Source organism: Temnothorax longispinosus, chromosome 4, assembly GCF_030848805.1.
Source record: "Temnothorax longispinosus isolate EJ_2023e chromosome 4, Tlon_JGU_v1, whole genome shotgun sequence".
In the NCBI taxonomy this organism is placed as follows: Eukaryota; Metazoa; Arthropoda; class Insecta; order Hymenoptera; family Formicidae; genus Temnothorax; species Temnothorax longispinosus.
The window spans coordinates 5854515-5879138 of record NC_092361.1 but is presented as its reverse complement, the minus strand read 5'-3'; the positions used below and the strand labels follow the sequence as shown (position 1 = coordinate 5879138).

The following is a 24624-nucleotide window of genomic DNA, read 5'->3' as shown; positions in this document are numbered from 1 at the left end:
CAAAATGCAATAATACGTCAAAATTTTCCTTGAGATTTGAATGACAAGATATTGTGATAGATATGAGTAACTAGAGGTAGTTTTCTGGTGATAAGAATAGTGTCAAATTAGCAACAAAATAGCACTAAACAAATATGTCTTTGTTTTTTGCTCATTTTTTTATGTGGCTGTGCTAACTTTAGATTTAAGCTAGCACAGCTACTGTTTTTTACGAATCGGCTGCAGCAAAAATCTGGAGCAACAAAAGAGAAAGAGCACTAAATTTCTGTGTATTTTTTATTCGATTGTGCTAACATGGCTGTGTCAGCTTAATAGACATCGACTAAAACCTTTTGAAGGTTACTCAAGAAAATTAACGTGACTATATATATGTTAAAGGTGGGTTCCCTAAACATACTCACATTAATATTTTGAAAACATTTTTTAATTTCTTAACGCACTTAATATTGTCTTTTTACTAACTTGTAAGTCTTCTTCAGCGATAAAAAGTATAAATCTATTATTGGAATCAGTAATGTATTAAATATCCGTAATTAAAACATAATAAAAAAATAATCATGACTAAAACATAATAAAACATCAAAATAAATATAATAAATGTCCAAACAATAAAAAATAAAAAATAAGAATTGGTAAATGTCTCTAAAAACAATGGCAAAAGGTCGGACTTTTTGCTATAAATTTAAAATATAATTAACTGTCTGATGAAACCATTACAAATTTTCCTACATATTAATTTGAGTCAAGAGAATCAAAAGGAAAATGTGAGTTCACGAAGTCCTCCCATGATGTAAGTAGAGATATCATCGGTGTAAAAAAAATATTACATGCAGAGATGTGTATTGTGTATGTCGGTATTATAACTCACAAGTTTCAGATAGAGTCCTAGATTAGTAGAGAGACGCGAACTTTATCCCCACTTTGCTGCCGTTGCCATCTTGTGCGTATACCCGTACGACGATTAATCTACTACGACTACTGTACTAGGACTGTAGCGCCGCGCCGCTATCTAGCCCACCGTGTGCCTCTACTTTAGCCAGCGTACGCAGTGCTGTCTACTAAAGTAAGTATTTATTCTTCGTTGCAGTTCGATATCTGTATCAAAACACTTATATTACTATAATTTAGTGCTACGTATAGTGCTTTTAATCTTTTAACGTCCCCCCGTCTCCCCGAGAAATTCAGAAATAATGAACACGGACGAATATGCTATTCTACGTATCACAATCATCTTTGATAATGTATTTCCTAACATAAACTCTCGTTGTCAAGATGAACTGACTAAAACACAAAACAAACGTAACTGCGAAATTTGTAACAGTTTACCGTAGCGTTGATACATTTCATATATTAATATAATATGCACGGACTCGACTTGTCATCGTCCATATATTTAGAATAGCCTAACTTTCTACCAAAAATTTAGAACCTGACTCTTTTGTCTGAAAAGCAATGACTTCGCATTCAAGACGGTATCGTATGACATTAAAAATGTTCTTCTTGAAATATGTAAAAACAAGTTGACGTGTTAAATCATAAATGCTTATGACATGTTCTACAAACGTGAAGGATTTTTGATGTCATTGCCTTTCGTCACAATGGCATCAATGTCAATCATTAATTCATAGCGGCCCATTTACCAAATGATCCATCACTAACGTCGTCGCTATTTGTTTGGGAAGCAGAATACCCGCGAAACACTTATTCGGTTCACTAGGTCAAGTAATTGCAATTATTAATTTCTCAATGATGACATTAATGTGTAGCGCGTTTTGAGAAGGTCAAATACATATTAACATCCGGTCCAATGATCGACGTCCGTTTAAATATGCATCTCCCGAGCACATGCGACAATTCGAAATTATTACATCGTCTTAAACAAAAGTAAAATTTAAAAGGATTTAATTTTTCAAAACATTTAGTTAATAATCTTATTTCTGTCTCAATATTCGCTAAATTACAATATATAGCTATTGATAAAATTATTAGACACCCTTGTTTCTTCTGAATATCTTGGAACAAATGAACTTTTCTTTTACGTGTTGTTTTCAATCAATTGACTTTGTGAATAGTTCAAACACGTGAGGTACAAAGTTCATTAGCTTTCTTAGGGCAACAGCAATATTACTCAGAAAAATGTTTATTTCGTATTTCGACTTCGATTAATACGAGCACGATCACCATCTCTTTCTATACACTTTTACCATCTATGAATAAGACGCTATATATCCGTGCGGTAAAAGTCTTTGTTTTTATTCTCGACGGCTCGATCAACTTTTCTTTAGCTCATCGTCACCTGAAAAATGGTGTCCACGAAGTGTATCTCTTAATAGGCCGAAGAAATGATAATCAGGGGACGCCAGATTCGGATTATGAGAAGGATGAAAAAGAACACGTCATTGTAGTTTGGCAATTGCCTTTCTCATCCACAAACTAGTGTGGGGTTGTGCGTTGTCATGAAGAAGAAAAACCTCATTCAGGTTTTGCCAGGTTGAATTTTAGATGAGTGACAATGAGTTAATGAAAAGCATTGATCGAGCCCTCAAGAATAAAAGCAAAGACTTTTATCGTACGGGTATACAGCGTTTTATTCACAGATGATAAAAGTGTATAGAAAGAGATGTGGTGATTACGTGGAAAAATATAATAAATGCATGTAAGATTAAACTCATGTAAACACCAAAGTTCCAGGAATAAAATTTTCAGAGAAAAAAAATTAGGTAGCATTACTTTCGTATCGACCCTCGTATATGTAAAGAAAATATTGATAACAATAAAGAAAGTGACTGACACAATCGTCTAAAATGTTGCTCATTTTTCTATTCTTATTAAGTAGGTATACCTATGCCATCATACACATGATGAGGTTCACAATTCGATAGAAAAGAGGAAGAAATGTGCAGCTGAATATATATGCACGCAAAAAAGGCAAGAAGATAGATGTAAATATATACATATATACTTATCGTATGTTACTTAACGCTTCGGCGCACTGCATGACGAAAGAAAGAAAAAAGAAATGTTCGTGTATCACTATAAGTGTCTTCGTTCCCAACTCGTGTAATACTATTCGCAGCTTCATCTGATAAAAGATCTTGGCAATAATAGAACGTAAGATGAATACAAATCTGAAGCTACTTTCTTACGATCTCGCGTACATTCCGTGGCGAAATGCACCGTAACATTAAACCGTTATTGATCACTCACGAAAAACTTCCGACTATTCGATTATAATTTAAAATGTAATTCGATATATTATAGTGCTGGATTCTGTGTGACCGTCGACCGTAAAATTTAAATGTTTAAAAATTATCTTAAAAAAATTAAGTATAACATCCATAATTATTCTATCATAATATTGATTAAATGCTTTCGTTGATGTTTTAAGCTCTAGTAGTTTTTTGCGTTAAATACCTTGTTTTGTGTTATTGTTCATTTTCTTTGGTTTCATCAACTTTTGCTCCTTTGGAATTCATCTGTTCATAAAACATATGAATAAATGTATTCTGTGAATAAAGATTCACAGAATACATTTTCAAAAAATTTCAAAAATTTATATGAAGAAAAAAAAACATTTTTTAAATCACTTTTCTAAATTTTTAATATGTTGTAGTACTTGTATGTCTGATAAAAAGTTTCAAATGTTATCAACTTTCTATGATTAGTTTTTGAGTTATATATAGGCATTTGAAAGTCGCATTTCAGACCGTCCGTACGTTTGTCTACATGAGTTTGCACTTAATATAGTGAAAGCACAAGTAAAAGCCGAAAACCTTCATAGAAGAAATGGAATATGGAATTAATTGAATGAAAATCATGCATCCCATTTTTCTAGACTTACAAGGGAACGTTTGGAACTATCCCTCACCGATTTTTTGATGAGCTTTGGATGTGTAGAGTTATAGTGAAAAATAACAGACACGTATTTTTTTAAATCAGTTTCGAAGCATATTTAGGGGTTGAAGTAACTCCTCGAAAGCAATTCCATATATTTGATTACGAGTAAATATCTCTGAAATCTTGAGGTATGTAAAAAAATGTATATGAAAAACTATATTAACTGTTATACACTATATTAAGTGCAAAATCATGTAGACAAACGTATAATACGGATGATCTTGAACGCAACTTTCAAGTGTCTATAACTCAGAAACTAATCATAGAAAGTTGATAAAATTTAAAACTTTTTATCAGGGAAGAGAGAACATTAAAAACCCTTCCCTTCCCGGAATTAAATCGACGCGATTTAATTATCTAAAAACTGTAAAGAATTTATTGCGAAAAATAATATTGAGCTGCCTAAGATCTAAGCTTAGACCGAAAACGGCTTGTATCTTATTCGATTGTATCATAGCGGTCTTGTTTTCTGTTATTATTTATTTCACGTCGTCTGAGAAAGACGTTTCAAACTTTTTAACCAGTTATTGCGATAAATATTACCACATGCCTCAGTGGCTAAATTGGTACGACACCCTTCATGGAACGAGGGAAGTTCCAAGTTCGAATCCTGGCTGAGGTAACATTTTTCGCAATAAATTCTTTAGTTTTTAGATAATTAAATCGCGTCGATTTAATTCCGGAGAGGGAAGGGTTTTTAATGTTCCAACGATAACTGTGTTTCAAGTCCGACTGTGATCGGCGCGCAGTAATAAGTTGGAATATATATGTATATGTATTATAATAATACATATACACGGAAATTAAATATTGAGCTGCCTAAGATCTATTATGCTTTTGTTAGACCGAAAACGGCTTGTATCTTATTCGATTATATCATAGCGGTCTTGTTTTCTCTTATTATATGTATACATATATATATATATATATATATATATATATATATATATATATATATATATATATAGTTCCATAATTATAGCGTTTATTATTTTTATTAGTGTTTTAGGACAAAATTTTAATGATATTAATCGCCGGAACACTTTTTATAAACATGAAAATACAATAGTTACGCACTCTTCAAAAATAAGCAGAAACTCTAATCAGAATTATCGAATTCTAGAGTATTAACTCACTTCATGATACAATTCCGCCGAATGTCGTGCTTGCGGCAAAAATTAAAATTGTTTAAAAAATGTTCATAAGGTGGAGCAATAATATTTAAATGTTGTCAACCGCAGAACTCGAACTGAACAAGCCAGAACTACTGTCAAAAGTATCAGAAATTGTCAGCACAAGTGTCGTGCTGCTACGAATATTCAAAACTACGTACAAAATTATTAATTGTTAAAATTTCATCCTAAAACACTATATAATTATAGAACTAGCCTAGAATTAACGAAAATCCCTTATCTCGTAATATTCTATGGTTTCTTGTGCTTTAGAGGAAAATGAGCCATGATGAAGTTAGCACATTTTTCATTTTCGATTTTTTGGATTTAAAAATGTGAAACTTTTTTTGTTTAGCAAAAACTGTAAAACTAAAAAAAAGTGCTACTAAAACTGAAAAGTGCTACTAAAACTATCATTTAAAAATTAATAACATGTCAACTTTATAGATACAGTCTTCTTCAAAAACAACATTACCTTAAAACACATGGATAATACTAATTTAAAAATCTGAAGAAAATTAAATCCAAAAATCTAAAATAATCACATAGAAAATTGCATTTAAAGTGTCGAGACATACCAGGAAATGTTCCCATAGCTCCTACGGCCGTTTACTTCACTCCCTAGATAGTTATCCGGTTGTGCAAAAATCATTTGCATAACAATGACGTGCGACTGCGTGCCGAACGGTCTAAACGGTTGTAGCCGAACGGTAAAACATACGAGAGAAGAACGTAATTGTGGAACGAATAACGCATTATTAAAATCTCATGATATGCTGTGGACATCAGTATATATCGCGTGACAAACTTCATCTACATTCGTTATATGTAAAATTAATAATAACATTAATATCTGTAATCTAATATTTGTTTGCGGATTAGTACAAAGTTTAATTGATAGTATACAGTATATATTATACGGCGATAATAAATCAACGCAGCAAAGAGACTAAGTACCAGAGTAAATAAAAAATTAAAGACAAATATTTTTTTATTTAAAATGTTTTGACGGACGAGAAATTATATAGAGAAACCTTGCGCGTCTTGCAATGCTTGTATATATAATGACATGCAGTGTCGCGATTTGCAGTATTCCATTTGCAGCCAACGAGTAAACATTGGAGATACCATATGCGCTATGTGTATTAGTTTTAAGCAACAGACTGTAGTAAGATTTCTATAGACAAAAGATGTAAAACCAGTTGAAAGTTACAGAATATGAAGAATAGCACTATAATATAGAGCTAACTGATATATGAGAAACTATAAAGAAAACTATATAAAGAATATATATGGGGCATTCCATGTAAAATCGACCTGGGTTTTGTTTCGAAAAAATTTGAAAAAAATTCTGAAAAATCCTATGTTATATATAAAAATGTTCAAGCAACAGTCTATACAGTTGACTGACTTATGCTTCTAATTTTTTCAATGTTTTTTTCGAACAAAGCTTGAAAAAAGCTCGAAAAAAAATAGAAGCAAACGCCGGTCCACTCTAGGTCAAGACTTAAAAATTTTGATATTTGATATAAGATTTTTGAGAATTTTTTCAGATTTTTTAATTGTGGCCAACAATATGTTGGTTTGAAAAATTATAAATAAATCAAAATAAAAAAAATCTAAAAAAAATTCTGAGTACATTTTAGAGTTGGAACAATAACATAAAAATTGCAGACCAAATCCGAGAGGTCGAGGGTCAAACCCAGGTCGATTTGGCGCATGGAATGCCCCATATGTAAAGAAAAATTGATTTGCTAAAGTAATGTAAAAGAATTGGTAATATATTTCTGGCTATTAAGGGAACCACCTGGTTTGGACGTTTGGAGCGCTAAAAAATAACAATTTTTATACTTTTTTAAATGCTATCTTTTAGTGCTATCAATTTTATGTTTGTACGCAATATTTTATTTATACTTTATAGAATATCCATGAATTTTGATATACAAAAAGCATATAAAATTGTCGAGATATCTACACGGGCAGTAGACGTGTCCACACTAATTTTGTGAAATTGCTGACACTGCAGAGTCAAAACAAGTCACTTGAATTAAAGAAAAAACTAAGTTGATTTGTGATTAATAATGATAAACGCATAATACGCTAAATCTATTACCTAAAATTATAAAAAATTGCGAATTGTTAAAAATATGCCATTATAAAAAAAGTATATCTTTATACTATTACTTTTCCCATTAAATATTTTTCAAAACAAATATTTTTCAAAAATTTATTCTTTTGTTAAGTTTAGCGTACGGAGAAAATAGTTATAATTTATATGTCAAAAGCCCAAATCATTGCATTGACAATGAGTCGTTTTCTCTCTACACTGTCAACAATTTAACAAAATCAGTATGGACACGTCTACTGTCCATGTAGATAATTTTATATTATTTTTGTATATCATATAACTTATAGATATTCTATAAAGTATAAATAAAAAAATTAAATATATGTACAAACATAAAGTTGATAGCATTAGTTTTTTTTTTAAGTATATAAAAATTATTATTTTTTAGCGTAGGAATCTCCTTAATTTAGGGCTACTATAAAGTCGCCGAGGTGATATACAGAACAGAGATGTGGAGGGAGGAGGAAAAAGGGAGTATATAAAATCGTTTATATCACACGTTTTACTTTAAATTAGACACACTTTGTCTTGATATTACAGCACAATAACATTAAAATAAAGCTAGTACACATTAAAATTAAAAAATAAAAAATATTTCTCAAACAAATTAACAACAAACATTTACTGCTGTGAAATTTATCGTCATTTTAAAAGACTAAATTTAACTCAAAAAATTTTCACGTTTTTTTGTACCAGTCATACTTTTTAAACGATTTAACATATTTTAATAAATCCTTATTTTTCTTTAGATAATTGTAGAATTCTGAGCAAGTTATCTCAAAATTATAGAACACAAAATTTTGTGTTTGATACATATGATTGGAAAATCTAATTAAGTAGGTACAATAACATAACAATAATACGGTGGATCGGGACCTCGAAATGGTAGCTCTGTATACGAAGAGGACTATGGGCGGTTTCACGAAAATACGGGAGTTCAAATACGGAATAATCTCGTATATACAGGACGTATGGCAGCCCTATACTTTAATCTAACATAATTATAATCAAAAACATTTTTCCTATGTTGTGATAATAAATATTTGTGATAATAAACATATACATTTGTGATAATAACATATATAGATATATAATAAGTTGTGATAATAAACATTTTCTTTTATTTTTTAAATAACTTTTATCGCTCGAGAAAAATGCGTTTCTTATATTAATAAGAGCATTTGCTTATCTTTATTCAAATTTAAATTTGAAATTTGATAACGAATGTTAAACAATCTGATAACAAGTGTTAAGCAAACATTGTCTATTATTGGATAATGTAAAAGACGCTGCATAAACTTGGCGGTTTTAGTTTGTCCGGATAAACTTCCGAAAACCTCCCACACCCGATTTTGATAAAATTTTACAGGTATGTAGTACCCACTAAATATAGTCGGAACCTACAGTGTTAAGTTCTGCAAATGCTTAGTTTCCGAGAAAAACAAATTTAATTTTTCGACAAAATTAACTTCTTTCATGTTCTTGTAATAAAAAAAAAAATATATATATATATCTCACTCTATGAATTGAGAATAACATTAGAAAAAGATAACCAATTGTTATGTGGGTGCAGGAAAAGTGCATGCGCGGATGCAGTAGGTTCCGCCCCCCTGCGGGAGGCTCCACTACCGTTAAACTAGGCACATAAGGCCATTATTAGTAAAAACCCGACTTTTTATTTTATACAAAAATAAAACTTTATAACAGCTAACTTTTATTTTGTTTGTATCTCTTTGTGTTGTCTTTTGTTTTGTTAGTTACCTCGAAAAAAAATTAGAAATCGTATTACAAATTTTTATAAAGTTGAGTATCAAGTTAATATCAGTCCTATACATCGCCTCTTTTCCGAGCCTTAAAGGGTATCTGATCACAAATATCTCTGGTCTCCAATGTTGTCAGCTATTGCATAAGAAGGCGCAGTCTATCTATATTAGTCTACGAACGGACTTCATCAGAAAGCTTAAGTCAATGGTTCGATTCTCACTTAAGTATGTACTTTAAAGTATGTATTTTTTGTAAGTTTTTGTTTCAATCATTATCTGTAATGTCAAAGGTATGTGTTTATTTAAAACACGTCACTAATGTATAAAAATTATGTTTTATTCTCTATAGATTTATGAGAAAATCTAATTTTAAATTAACACGTGGCCAAAGAATATTTAATGATTATCCAAAAACTGGAAATATTTCCTGTTTCTTAGTTCTTTCCATAACAAACATCAATTAAAATATAAGTACAAGTGCATGCTCTGCGAAAGACCAAATATGGCACGAAACGTAGGCTAGTTAATTGTGGTTTAATAAATGCTAGTCTTTTTTCAAAATATTTTCTAATATCCTTTCGTGCTCGAAAACGTGGTCGTTCTTCCATATTATTTTACTTTTGCTTTGATCAAGCGTTAATAAGTTTCTTTATTGTTAAAATAAATGTAACTATAAACTTTTTCAAAGTTTACACGTTGTATAGACACCAGATATAAAATACTACACCTTTTTTCGAATAAAGATAAATATCGTAAAATTATGTTTTTGTAACATTATTACTTTTAACATACTTTATGGAAAGCATGGCATTTTGCCGTGCGTGATTGAATGTATCTGATATAGTATATGAAGAAGCGTGTTGCGCACGCACGTGCACGTATTACTTGCGACCATCCCGTAATCTTGATAATATAATTAGATTATATTATTTTCTTGTTCTTTTTATCCCAGCAGAAGAGACAGTTATTCATGAAATTAACATTCCAACGTACAATGAAATATGATTATTAAGCGTGCTTTAATAAACATTTCTTTCAACTTGTACTACGTTAAGTTGCAGTTGTTTCTACATTTAAAATAAGACAGATGAATCAATAAATGAATACTTTATTAGCTTCAGCTATCATTTGTACGTACATCATTTGTACAGATATTAGCGAAAAAGATAGAGGAAGGTGAGTGGTGGAGGAGGGAAAGACAAAAAAAGAAGATTTGAGCAGAAAAAGAAAACAGAGAACGAGGAGAGAAAGGGAGGGGGGAGAGGGAGGAACTGGAGGGGGAGTGAGTGAGAGAGAGAGAGAGAGAGAGAGAGAGAGAGCGCAGGGATGAGGAGAAGAAAATGAAAGACAGGGGACAAAGTGAAGGAAAGGGTAGAGAACAAAAGGAGGGAGAGAAGAGAGAAAAGGAAAAATAAAAGGAGAGATTGAAAAGAAAAACAGAAGTCTATTTGTTATCTACTGAAACAAGTCCAATAGTTATTTTACATTCTTTCCTCTATTTATATAGAAATTACGATAAAAGTTATTTTAGATTAAAATAAAAAAAATAACTAAAATAAATTGTACATTATTTTTTTATTATAGAATATCCTTTTTGTTCTTTTTCATTCTGTTTAACTTTTTGTCACAGACTATTCTTATCTTTTATTGAAAGAGTGCGAGTGTTGTTGTTGAAGAAAATACAATTTGATGTAAAAATTTGGAACAAAATAAAACCACTTTACTATCCAAATCCTAAAAAATCTCTAATAAGGATGAATGATGCCTATTGATTAACAGTAGATAGTCAACAACAAAAAGATATCACCTAACAGATGATTTTCCTCCTTATAGCAATTTTATAAGTCGATGATTAATAAACATAAGAATGCGATACAGAACTATAAAAGACTATAATGGTAGTACTTATAATGGCTGATTTAACTCTAGAATTTACTATATTTAGAATTTATTTATCTCATTCTGTCTTCTTGACACGTGCGCATTTTTGAACAGTATGCATTTATCGAATTGCCAAATCTATGTCATCGGTTTAGAAATTTTAAGAGGGTAGACAAACCTTGACAAGCGAAAAAATTGATGTTTCTTTTAAAATTAAATATTTAAAAAATAGGAAACTCTGAGTATTTAAAACTTTGGTACATGCGTCTATTGTGGTCTATATTCTTTTATGATTATTGTAAAAAAAATAATATTAATAACAACAGGAGCTATTGGTAATGAAGGGAAGCAGTTCAGTACCTGTAGATGGACATAAAATCTCGAAAACAGCTCCGATTTCTTTCAAAAATGTTTTACATGTTTGTTAGAAACATTATCTAAAATGTGTCAAAAGCAAAATTTGAAAAAATTTTAAAAAACATTTTAGTTGCAAAAAAGTGCAAAATTACATGTTTTTTCAATAAAATTAAAAAAAAGTTTTAAAATTTTGCTTTTAACATATTTTAGACACGTTTCTAGATTATGAATCCCCGTTTTTTAATTTTGTTTTAGATTTGTCGTTACTCCGAAATCGTCTACCACTGGCTATTGAATGGAAAGAACTTTCCCTTCATTACTAATAATTCCCGCTAATATTAATATTTTTTAATGATTTTTTTTCTATAATTATAACAGAATATAAAATTATGTGCCAAAGTTTCAAATCTCAATTCTTTATTTCTCAAATATTTAATTTAAGAAAAAGAGTATATATATTTTCGTTTGTCGAGGTTGTCTACCTCCTTAATGCCGTATCGTTTTAAAGTATGATTTTAGAAAACAAACGTATACAAACAGACTTGAAACAACACCGACAACGTGTTAATAAAGAGTGAAAACCAAACGTTTTTTAAGCAGCAACTCATGACTGAAAATATCACGTTTCTTCTCTATATTACAATACGTGTACAAGAATACAAAAGTAAACACATATCATAGTGTGTCGATAAATCATCTCGATGACAATTTAAATATACCATTCAACGTGCGTCAAATTTCACGCAAACTCGATGCATTTTGTCGAAAGACATACGTTTAATCACTTATTATAATATATCGCCACGTAGTGGCTTTGAATTTGAAATTCGTTTCAAAAACACTTCTGATATAACTTCATTACTGTAGCGCAAAAACGCAACATTTCCGGATGAGTTGCCACTTAAAAATTGTTTGTGCGTCGTCACCCTCTATTAACCTTTACACATTATTGGTGTTGTTTCAAAACACTCTGTATATAAATATCAATGTCAAAACTATTAGAAGAAGATATACTTTCAATGGTCATTTATCGGGGAGAGCATTCTTTGTAATCATCGGCGGTTCTGTTTATCCATTAAATATGCCTCCGATCGACCAAGCACGTCGCTTCGTCGTCGTAGGAACGATAGGATTGATAGGAAGCGTCCGCGACGTGACCGATGATGCTCCGCGAATCGAGAATTCGAAACACGACGTAACGAGAGCGCGAGATACGCGAATGGTAACGAATGCCGGTTCGAACAATGGAATTAGAGAGGAAAAAGAGAGAGACAGAGAAAAAGAGAGATACGGGAGAATGTCGTCCGACGTGGAGCAGCGCGTTAACCACACGCTTAGAGGTTACGTTTTACGAATAGTGATCGTTGTCGGAACTCACCTGTCGATTTCTCGATATGCTTGCGAGTACCGCGTTCCGCGACAATAGACCGGAGACCGGATAGCAAAATCGCGAAAAGGAGCCGATGAAACGACGGAAATTCAACAACACGATAACACGACACAACCACCCACATAAATCATAAAACAGACTGAGCCAAGTTCAGCACTTCAGCAGTCAGCAGTTCGGCTGGCTCGTCGACGGTTTGTTCGCTAGATGTCTCGCAGAGAGTATGCACCGCTGCCGTCATCTGCCAGCCGTCAGCGATAAGCCGATATAGATATCGCGATAGATATTGCGACGTGCAGCGGGACAGACGGGACTTTTGAATAAGTGTTCTCCATAGTAAGACCCTGCGCACAATATCACGCTCTACACGGAGAGAAAAATCTTACCACTGTGGTATGAGCGCCTCTTATGCATAAAAAACAGTAGCGCTGCCTTGCATCAAACACATAAATTCATGCCACCACAGGCATGAAGTAGGATATTAAACGACAAATTCATGCGTTTGATGCAAGGCAGCGCTACATGCTTTTTATGCATGGGAGGCGCTCATACCACAGAGGTAAGATTTTTCTCTCATAGAGCACATATTATAGGAATAAGAATAAATATTAAATGGCTCTTCTTTTTGAAGTTGGTTAAATAATCCACATACATACTCATCGAATTGAGAACCTTCTTTTTGAAGTCGGTTAAATAAAAAAGTATATAAGTAGCAATCTTTAGGATAAAACATTAAACAATTAAAGTTTTAATATAAAGGTATTTTTTAATTTCTATACGTATAAAATATTGCTATATTTTATACAATTTTTATTTAGTTTTACTTTCGACATATAAGATAAAATTATTTTGATCTTTTTAAAGGATCATCCTTTGAAATGAATCATAAAATTGAGCAGAATTTTTATCATAAAGAATTAAAGCAAAAAGTCAAATAAAAAAACACATTGCAAGATAATTTATGATGTCATAAATCGCTTTATCATTAATAATTATCATAATATTAGTACGTGTTAATTTATTATTTCGTTTTTATTATAATCCTGAGTAGAGACTTAAATAAAATTTAACAAAATAATATTTCATAAAATAAGTTGCACAAAATAATCTTTGGTCGTTATGTAGGTAAATATGTCTATTAATAATACTAATAAAATTATAAAATAAATATAAGATCACGCGTGACTTTTTGCACGTGCAATGGTGCATAATAAAAGTTGCCGCAAAATTACAATTATTTTTCATATAACATATATATATATACATATTATTTCAAAGTGTGCCAGACAGTAACAAGTTTCCTTGGATTTTGGAGCACTGAAAACCAATGTAGCCTCTCCGTCGAACCTCTTACACCTTTTCCAAGAGCCACTTTACCGATGAAGGTATCGGTAGATCTTTTGAATGAACTGATAGATTCTTCGCTATCACTCGCGTCGGCGGTATTGGCAGCTAGTCCTTCCGGTAAAACCTAAAATTATTAATGACTGCAAAACGCGATTTTCTCGATCGTATTATTGTTTCTACAAAAGCTATTCTTAGTCTATTTATAATCTAGGATTGATATTAAATTAGTTGTTATATTTAAATTTGTTTAATAAATTATATAAAAAGTGACGAATAAAATAATGGAAGTAAATAGAAGTAAGGAAGAAAGAGAAAAGAGGCGCAAGAGAAAGAAAAGCCGAATCGATGAAATTGGCAATCAATTCAGTCCGAGCCGTTATCCACAAAAGAACATTTCTTTTTCTGAGAAATAGTTAGCGTTAACGCATCGGAATTATACCTTACGTACACTAGTTAATTGCATGGATTCTCCTACTGTCTAAGAGAGAAGCGAGAAAGCAAGTATCAAAGTATTTGTCACGTGTATGTTTAACGCTCTAATAGAATTATTAATAAAAATTATCTTGAAATATAACAGGTTCAGGATCGGCAAAGAAATGATTGACATAGTTTCATTTATCTCCTTGAATAAGTAATAAGAAAAATTAAAAAAATCGGTTTCCAGAAAATCGGTAACGAAAAACTACACACTTTATAGCACTCCCCGGAAAATTCTTCCCCTATTTTATATGCTTTTAATAAAAATTCGGTCCAATAGTTTTTAAGTTAAAAACAGCCAAACATACACCACCCGCGGTAAGAATTTTATATAATAGTATAGATATAGATATATAGATATACTAGCTGGTTACCCGGGCTTCGCCCCGGAGGACATATGTAATAAGACACGCAAATATTTTCTCTCTCTCTCTTTCTCTCTCTCTCTCTCTCTCTCTCTTCCTCTTCTATTCTCACTCACTCTCATAATAAAGCGTGAAATCTTGATACAGTAAAAATATAGTCTATTCTATTCTATTATAATTATACATATTAAAATAGTAATAATTCTTATGATATATGCATGGCACCCACATTAGAGGACACTATTAGGACACTATCTTTTAATTGTGATTTAGAAGTTTTTGTGTAATATATTGTATGAATTATTTCTAAGTTATATACCTGCTAACCCCAAACGATATAAATATATATTTTAATAATAATTATAATAATAAATATATTATTGATCTTTAACCATGTTATAAATCTACTGTTTTTATTTTTTATTTATTTATTTATTTTTAATAATCTTTTCCCTCACAATTTACCTTGCTACAGAGTACCACCAGAAATTGAACGGTATCGAGTTGAGTGACTGCCAAATCAAACGTCAAAATCTCGTTAAACTCCGGTTGCGCGACGGCGCGCAGGAATTTGGTTTTCTTCTTCTTCATCTTCTTACCCGTCTTCCCGTTTAACATTAACACTCTAACATATGGATCTGCAATAAAAGTATTTGTTTAAAAATATTTTTTTACGATATTAACATTGGCAATACTTACTAAATTCATTTAAACTCAACACAGTTGGTATAAATTTGATATCGCGCAGCTTCATGATGTTAATAGTCAGTCTTTCTGCAGTGGGTAGATAACTTATAGCTAACAAAATGTTGCCAAACTCCTAGAAAGTATATATATAATTATATGTATTATACATATTATTTTTTAAATTATTATTAAGTGTAAATTAATTCGATGCCTTGTAACTCCGTTTTAAGATTAAATAATTTTCCTGCTTTTTCCCAAATGTGGACCTCTACGTTTCAAAAATACCATATGCCTTGAAGAAGGAGACGATAAAATCTCACAAAACAGTAGTGAACACGTACGATGGCGTTTAAAAAGCAACATTTGAGACACTATATATATAACTATTCTAGTATTCTAATTTTAAGAAGTGCTGCTGAAGCTGCGGTAATAATTTATTTTGCTCTAGATTAGTCTAGAATTCTAGATGAAAGTGCTGTGCCCCATAAAACGTGCAAAAAATGATATTAAAGTTTTTGAAACTAGACAAGTTATTTTGCAGTATGACAATGTTCAGCTATATCCCATAAAAGGGACGAAGAATGTCATATCTATGTTTTAAGCTGGAAAACATTGTGCCGGACAAAAAATTGTCATTCGGATTATTCATCAGATCTATTATAGGCCCGTTTGGATTACCACTTATTCCAGTCGCTCCAAATCTCATCTAATACACATTTTAAGACGTACTGCAGTGAAAAAATTCGAAAAAGTCTTGAAAACTTTATTGATACAAAACTGTCAAGTTTCTTCCGCGAATGTATTCGTATTTATGTGCCGCGGCTTTAACTGCCCGCAATAAATGAGGCAAAGTCATAAGAAATAATAGAAATTATTTATTAAACTTGTAATTGATTTTTTGTGAATTAACTTTGTATTTTGTGAAAAAAATGTCGAATTAATTTCCTACACACCTAATACCTATGTATAAGAACTGTTGATCCTGTTAATAGATGTATATTATAGATCAATGATTATTTTACAAATTAAAATTTATTTAAGACTATTCTCAATCAGTAAAAAAGTAATAAATCAATAATTATATACTATAAATGTATTGTTACAATCATAAATATTTCAATTAAAATTTACTTAAATAACAAGGTAAATAACTTTGTAAATTGTAGCCTTTTTCTATCTAAACAGTTTATTTTTATATATCATAACGTATGTCTATTTAATTTTTTCTTTATGGACCATAATAATTGAAAAAATATATGATTTAAATTATGATTATTTATTTTATAAATAAAATATAAAAATAAGTAAAGAATATATAAAGTTCAGCAATATTATTATCTATCTTCATAAAAGAGTTATGTAATAATTGTATTTTTTTAATTTTTTTATTAGAAATACGACCAGGGGATCGATCATGTACCTTTTCCTCTATGGCGGAAATGTGAAAAGTGAAAAGTTCCATGTGATTATTGCTTTCTATTTAACACCAATAGAAAAAGATAGTTACATGAAAAAATTTTTACTTTTCACGTTTCCGCGCGGGAAAAAGTTACGTGATTGCTGCCCAGAAATTTATATCGAAACTTTTTATTCATCATTTATTATCTTTCATTCTTTTCCAAACGTTTATTTATTACTTTATACAGTTTATACCATACTTATACCATTTCTAAATCGTTATTTATATTTTTTAAATATTTCTAATATGCGTTAATACGTCACCTGATAAGATGGTTTCATTCTGTAATTGAACATATGAATCTCCGGACTGTAAAAAATTTTTTTCATATCTTTCAACGATACCTTGAGCGAACATAATTCCGTGTGATTTGCGTATCTGTCGTGATCATACGCAGCAATATCTAATATCCATTCCTATAAAGCAAAATGATTATCGGAAAAGTGAATCGGAGCACGTTTCCCAAAAAATTTGTTTAAAAATGCAAAATATGTTTTATCCAACTAAAATATTTAGTCTGATACGTTCAACTAAACATTAGTTGGTTTAACTAAACATTAGTTAAATTAACTAATTTTTGATTTAAAAATTTTGATGGTTGACATGAATAAACTATACCTTTTTTAGTGTAACTTAAGTGGACTAATTGTAAGTAGTGAGATTTGACGAAAATAAAGCTTTTTTGGAGGGGGGGGGGAATTTATTAGAAAGAACTTAATTGAAACCGAGGCTTATCCTTTAACACAATGTTGAAAAACGAAAAAACAGTTGTTTGATTTTTTTTTCAAAAACTAGAATTTGCGTAAACTAATTTTTAGAGAGTTTAGTCCCAAATTATACATATTGGGAACATGCTCAATTTTTTTCAAGTTAATTTGAGTTCCTGTATTTGAGCAGTCATCATTGCAAAAAGAAAAAAAAAGAAACGGAGAAAAATGCGTCCAAAGTTTTTAATGCATATTTAAAAAAAATATTTTTTTGTTATAGTTTATGATCTTAATAAACATTGTGTTAAAGGACAAATCTCGGTTTCAATTCATTTCTTTGTAATAAATTCTCAAAGAAAGCTTTATTTTCGACAAATCTGACTGCTTATAGTTCTCTTAATAATTGTTGAATCAATCATTGGATCAACAACTATATACAAAAGTCCGTACAACCAACCTCGGTGGACCTCGGCTCGTGTGGAAAGTTGAAAACCCGAACCCTACAATGGTGTCCAGAGAACCGACCACGCGAAGTGAGGTCCACCCCACCCTATCCCTGCTTACAGGGCGAAACAAGGTTTATCATTGTACGGTTCGGGTTTTCAACTTTCCACGCAAACCGAGGTCCACCTCTACCCCCCCTTGCTGCAGGGGGCGAAACCCCTCTTTTATGTAATTCATCTTCTTCTTATTATTTTTTTCTACTATGTAATATTTTGTATAATAAAAAATTTACCTTAGCTTCCTGCGGCTTTGTATTTGCAATAATAAAAGTCTCTTTGTATATCGGGTTAGCGGTGTGCCTGATGCCCCTCGTTCGAAAACTATGCAATTTTTGCCGCTTCCTATGGCTCCATGACTGCTTCATAATATTCAATGCAACGTAAGGTTCCAACGTACCGTTGTATTGTTTTGGAGGAAGGCCACACAGCGCCTGTAAAACAGACAAATACGGAATGCGTTTTATTTCTGTTGCATAATTTTATTTCATCCAGCATGTATCGAATCACTTGAATAATAGATCGATGTAAAACATTCTCAATATTTATTTTATCATTGTGACTCGTTCATGCATAAGATGCCAATAACGCACTTCAATACCGATAACAAGCTTCCCGATGATAATGTCATTGCAGGGCGGCAAATATTGTAAGCTGATTGTCAGTTCGGTCGGAAACTCTTTCACCTTTTTATCATTCTTCTGCTTATCCGTATAAATCAAATTCTGCAATTTTCCAGAAACAAATTAATCGCCAAACGACGCGACGACACTAAGACTTATTATTTCATTCAATTTGACTGTGCATAATTACCAGTGTCGAAGAGCACTCCACATTCTTGCATTGAGCATTAGTAGAATTAAGCGAGTCCCTATGAGATTCTGCATTCTCGCTAATAGTACCTGCATAGCATGATATTTGTTTTTATTGTTTCTCTTCAAAAATTAATTTCATATTCGATGATAGACATTGATGATCAAGTTTAAGCTTAAGGTAATTTCCAGTGATTTTTTTACGATACTTGCGACTACATCTTATATTAAATTCCTATCAGATATAAATTTTATCAAAATTAAACTAAATATGTAGATTTAAAATATCTGTGTAACGCGAAGAATGTATCAATTATCTATAAAAAATATTGGCATTTTTCGTCTGAAAATAGACTAAAAATAAAAATTAAATAAAACTTACAGTGTAATGGTAATATATATGTAATGTGTATATCAATTTAAAAATATACTTTTATATTACGACATTCCAATGTAATGTTTAATACATATAAGACAATGAATTAATATTACACTGCCGACCAAAAGTTTGAGAGAGAGACCGCCGCGCATATAAAACTTAAAAATATTCCATTGAAGCGCTACTTAAAAGTCCGACTCATACTTTAGTCAATATTTTTTTTTAATTTAAAAGTAAACAAGCATTATATTTATTATATAATTTTGATTAACGAAACATTGTTTAATTCTAAGAAAATGGACTATAAAGTCTTTTTTTCCAAAACTGAGCTGTGGACTATTCTATAAGATTCTAAAGGATGGAAATCTTCCTTTAGAAAAAAAATTGACTTGTAACTTATAGATCACCTAGATTAGTAAAAAAAAGTGTTTAAATGTAAGGGTAGTTACTTTGACGAAAAAAGTGTTTAACACTCTTTTCACCGTATAAAAAATATTTTTTGTAGAACTTTCAATTATTTTTTATTATTTTTTATTATAAAACAATAAATAAAATAATAAAAATATGTTAAATTATAATGCATATATAAGTTTGAATTTATTTCATATAGTAGACATTTTTAATTAATGGTTTTAATATTTTGGCCACCAGTGTATCTGCATGTACTAATTCGATTCGCAATTTACATTTGCTGCTCTAATTATTAAAATAACATATTTTTTCAACAAATTTTGCAAGATAATCGATTTGCAAGCTAATTAGAAACGCGTTGAATGAATCGAAATTCCAGTTAAGTTCTCCAGAAGAATAAAGTTTAAATTAAATGCAGCAAAAGATTCATACCATTATTGTCATTTTCATATAGACTCCCGAGTCTCCAAGATCTATAGCTGACGTCACTTAATTTTAAGTTTTTTTTTTCTTGATTCTTCGTTCGTAGAGGCGCGCTCTTGTCTTCTTTGCCTGCGGAAAAACATTTCAAGGATGGTATAACTATTTTTGTCCTAGATAGCAACTTAAGTATATGTACATGCTCTCGTGTCCTTCGCTGGATACGGATTTCTACTTTCCTGGTATATATTATTTATATGTAAGACGACATACTTCGCATCTTTACACGATATACAAATATCCTTCTTGCATATTTAGATACTAATTAAGGAAGGTGGTTGCTTAAATGAATATGATAGGAATTAGTTGAAATTTATGGAGGATATTCGTCTATGGGAATCTGCCGTCCATGCCAAAATTGAAGACAATTGTCTGCATGGTTGTCGAGTAATTATAATTATTGAAGTTATATACTCTTTTACACATATGGGCAATTCGACATAGCAAAAATGTTACAACATCTGTAAAGTAACTCTCGAAAGCATATTAAAAATAAAATTGTAAAAATAAAACAGCATATTGTAACTGTTTCGCGTAAAAGCTATTGAACACACTACAGAGAGCGTACATTTATTATTAATAAGTATAACTTCAATAATTAATTACTCGACAACCATGCAGACAATTATTGTCTTCAACTTTGGCATGGACGACAGATTCTCATAGACGAATATTCTCCATAAATTTGAACTAAATAATTCTTATCTCATATTGATTTGAGCAACCACCCTCCTTAAGCGATTGTAAATAAATTTTACTACAAAGGTTATTGTATGATGATTATACAATGTCGCGTAGATAAACGTAATATAAATTTAATATAAAAATTTTTTGTACGTGAAAAATATGTAAAGAAGATACAACGGACGTTTCTCTCTAGCAACAATATCGGAACATTATTGTGCATTATGTGTTAGCTAGTTGACGTGTCTAATTACATAACGTTACAGAGGAAACGAAAGAAACAACATTTACCCAGCTGCATATATGTGCCGTGCATAGTGCAATGGCGTAATTTACGCATATTCATGAAGTTGCTATGAAGAAATTTATAGTTGAAAATTATGTAATTTAGGTATGAAAAATATTATTATCAGAGTAAGTGCGATCGCTGACGTTTGACGTGATACAAGTTTATCACAAAGATACAAAGAGTGTAAGTAATTATTTTATCTGTGTAAAGTTAATCCCTTTTTAAAATTATAAAAAAATTAATAGAGTTCTGGATATGTTCCCCGAAAAGTATTCGAGTTCTCAAATGGTTTTAGAATGAGTTCTATCATTTAAACTATTTAAAGCAAAGAAAACCTTTCTTGAAAAAATATAATTTTTAACTAATTGTAAAAGGTGGCTAACTATGAGGCGTTCCTCATTAAAAATTTCACTTTACTTCTAAAATTCTTAGAAACTTTTAAATAGTTCTACAGTTCTATATAAGTTTCTGAAAGAATTATGTTTAAAATATCCCAAAAAATAATTTCGAAAATTTTGATCCAAAAGTTAAAAATTCTTTGTTTTAACATCTCGTAATTTAATTGTTAAAATTTATATAAAGAATTATTCATAATGCTAAACAGAATACCGCATTTTCAAAAAAAAATTTTAATTCTTGAGTACTTGGAAAATTTTGATCCAAGAAAATTGAAAAATCTAAAAAATTTCTTCAATTTTGGTTTTAGCGCCTAAGGTAATAAGGATATAAGTTAGAATTCATAAAAGGCTGTTCAAAATTTTAATCATCTTTTTGTAATTTTAAAAAAGTAAAGCTATAACTTCACAAAGATTGTTTTGCATTAAGTACATTTGTGTATACGTATACTTCATATAGCACGTGCGCACACTCGCAGAAATATAGAGTACGCATACGTGACTGGAAAACAAAATATGAAGAAGAGAAGGAGAGAAAAAGAGAGGGAGGAAGGGAGGGGGGAGGAGGAGAAAGAGAGAGAGAGAGAGGGCAGGAGGAAGAAGGGAATATCATGTGCTTTTATATATACAATACACATACGCCAAGTATATACTTTGTATTGAGAATACCTATATACGATTATCCTTGATTGGCGTCACATTCGAAGCTAATTCTATTCTTAGACATTGCTATTGATGTAGGAACCTGCATCGCTCGCGAATAATTGAATACATTTAATACAAGGAGAGTTTATTTAAGTGCAGACGATGATCTTACTTTGTTTCCTGAAGCATTCGTAGCCGATGCAACCAGGCATGAGGAAGCAAGCGAACAGGAGCAACGCGATCAGGATGATTCCCACTCCTATCGCAATTACAATTAGCAGGCCCCACGGGCCAAGGAAATCTTTGTACGACATTCACTGAGATTTATTTGAATTCGAATTCAAAGCTACTTGTATTGGCGCAGTCAGCAAGTAAACACTTGTAACAGCGACACAACGGAACGAAGAAATGATTGATGATTTGAGCGAAACTCCTTGCGTAACAAGGAGGAATCCTTAATTGATAACACACACGTTTCAATTATTATAAAAATGTTCAATATTTAATTAGCGTTTTATCACGATATATCTGGAAGATTATTAAGTATAATATTATGCAGATAGAGTAAAGAAATGTTCATAATGGAAATCATGTCGGGTCGAACATTACTCACGTCAAAAAACACTCACGACAAAACATTCACGTCTTATATTTGTTGCCACCACATTTTTTTCCGATGTGTCTCTTATGACATAGAGACATGAAAAATAAACCGCTTTAATGTATACATACACCGGCACTCCGGATAAGAAACACTTGTGTCAATATAATTCTCGGCTACGTCCGAACGAGAGCTGACGAAACGAACGATAACGCACGATGATAAAGGAACACCGTCGAAACATATTAGAATATATATCCACATTTCATTTCCATAGAACAGCTGATCGGAAAAGTAACGATTCGAAACAACATACAGGGTATTCCAAACATTTTTTTTTCTTAACGAAAATGTCGAACGAAATTATCATTTATTGCAAATTTTGTGTCATATATTTTTTTTGCACGTAACATCTGAAACATAAGAGGTATCATATTAATTTTTCCGTTAAATTCATTTTAAGTTTAACTTATCGATAAAAAATTTTTCACATATAAAACATAAAAATGTATATAATTATATACAAAATATATTTTCCATATGTTTTCTTTCTCCTATATAATATATGTTCTATTATACAGGAAAAATAATAAAAAGAATTAAAAAATAATTAAAAGGATAATTTTCACATTATTTTTTATTTTTTATTTTTTTTAAGTAAAGTTTGAGGAAATAAGGAAAAATTGCCCACATGTATAATCATACATAAATGTAATAATTTTGTATGTAAAATATGATTATACTTATATATAGAATATTGTATAGTCTTATAATCGCGCGCAGTTTTACTTTTTGTAAAAAAAAGAAAACAATGCAATCAGTTACTTTTTTTATTTTTTTTTAATTGTTTTTCTTATTACTTTTTGATATATAGTATAGACAAAGTTATACGAGAGAAAGAAAACATACATAGACATATTTTACACATAATTATGTACATTTATGTACATTTTTATATAAAAAATTGTTTACCGGATGAAAATGATGCAAGAATAATTATAGCACTTTGAATTTTTTGCGTTATATCACGCACATCGAGGATTTACTACATACACCAGTTTCGCAAGAGTAACGTGGCAAAATAACGAGTTTTATGCGCGGAAGCAGAAGTCACGGTGCCCAGGATCAGCGATAACATTCGCGACTACGGCCGAGACTGCCGGAACATATGCTTAATAACAAGCACAGATATTCGCACACCGTTACACGTATATCATATTACACATCTCACATTACATACACGCAAACGTTAATTTCGATAACGATTAATGTTAACATATCAAACATTATCTGAGATATTTAACAATCCGCGAGATTGGTTACATCTGCCGTTTTTTTAAATTCCGCTGGTGTAAATCTTTTAATTTTAGGATTACATCGTTGACCTTGTAACATCGGTATTCCTGGATCTTTCTTGTATCGAGGTAATCTCGCGTTCACAAATCGTTAAAAAGATGCTCGATTCGTGAACATCACTTATGACGGACGATCTGGATTTGATTGTCGATTGCGGCGCGATGTCGATCACGCCGCGATCTCATGTGACGTTAGAACTCGCGACTCTCGCGAACTCGCGGTTTGCGTCCGTCACACTCGCGAGCACGAATTTGCAACTGCACTTGACCCGGTAGCCGATTTATTCGATTAAATATTCCATTTTTTGCTTCGCACATGCACAGACGTGACGGGCCCGTACGTGGCCGTTTGCGTCCTCGGTTAAGTGAACAATATGCACAATATGACGTCGAGACGACGATAGGCGTTCCCCTTAGGAAGTTCTACGCCTCTGACTGTCTTGCCG

General features: G+C 31.3%; 2 protein-coding genes across 7 annotated transcripts in view; both read right to left on the bottom strand.

Annotated features, from left to right (window-relative positions):
• The window catches only part of Wdr62 (WD repeat domain 62), a 43522-nt gene extending 30771 nt beyond the window's left edge, over positions 1-12751 (bottom strand). For all 4 annotated transcript variants that reach the window (XM_071776604.1, XM_071776609.1, XM_071776611.1 and 1 more), the window contains exon 1: positions 12577-12751. The gene's annotated coding sequence lies outside the window, so the exon portion shown is untranslated. The remainder of the gene's footprint in view (positions 1-12576) is intronic.
• An 847-nt stretch (positions 12752-13598) lies between these two features.
• On the bottom strand, positions 13599-24533 carry Syt20 (synaptotagmin 20). 3 transcript variants are annotated; one of them, XM_071775925.1, is made up of 11 exons: positions 23796-24533; positions 22836-23236; positions 22395-22750; positions 20162-20281; positions 18941-19029; positions 18721-18852; positions 18364-18561; positions 17184-17336; positions 15474-15594; positions 15240-15412; positions 13599-14056 (listed from the first exon to the last, which is right to left on the bottom strand). In XM_071775925.1, exons 3-11 carry the CDS (start codon positions 22534-22536, stop codon positions 13853-13855), a joined length of 1332 nt encoding a protein of 443 aa, XP_071632026.1. In that variant the 5' UTR covers positions 22537-22750; positions 22836-23236; positions 23796-24533; the 3' UTR covers positions 13599-13852. The 3 variants fall into 3 exon arrangements, with proteins under 3 accessions (XP_071632026.1, XP_071632027.1, XP_071632028.1); XM_071775926.1 differs by having other exon boundaries at positions 22395-23236; positions 23877-24453; XM_071775927.1 differs by lacking the exons at positions 22395-22750; positions 22836-23236 and having other exon boundaries at positions 23877-24533.
• Positions 24534-24624: the final 91 nt, after the last annotated feature.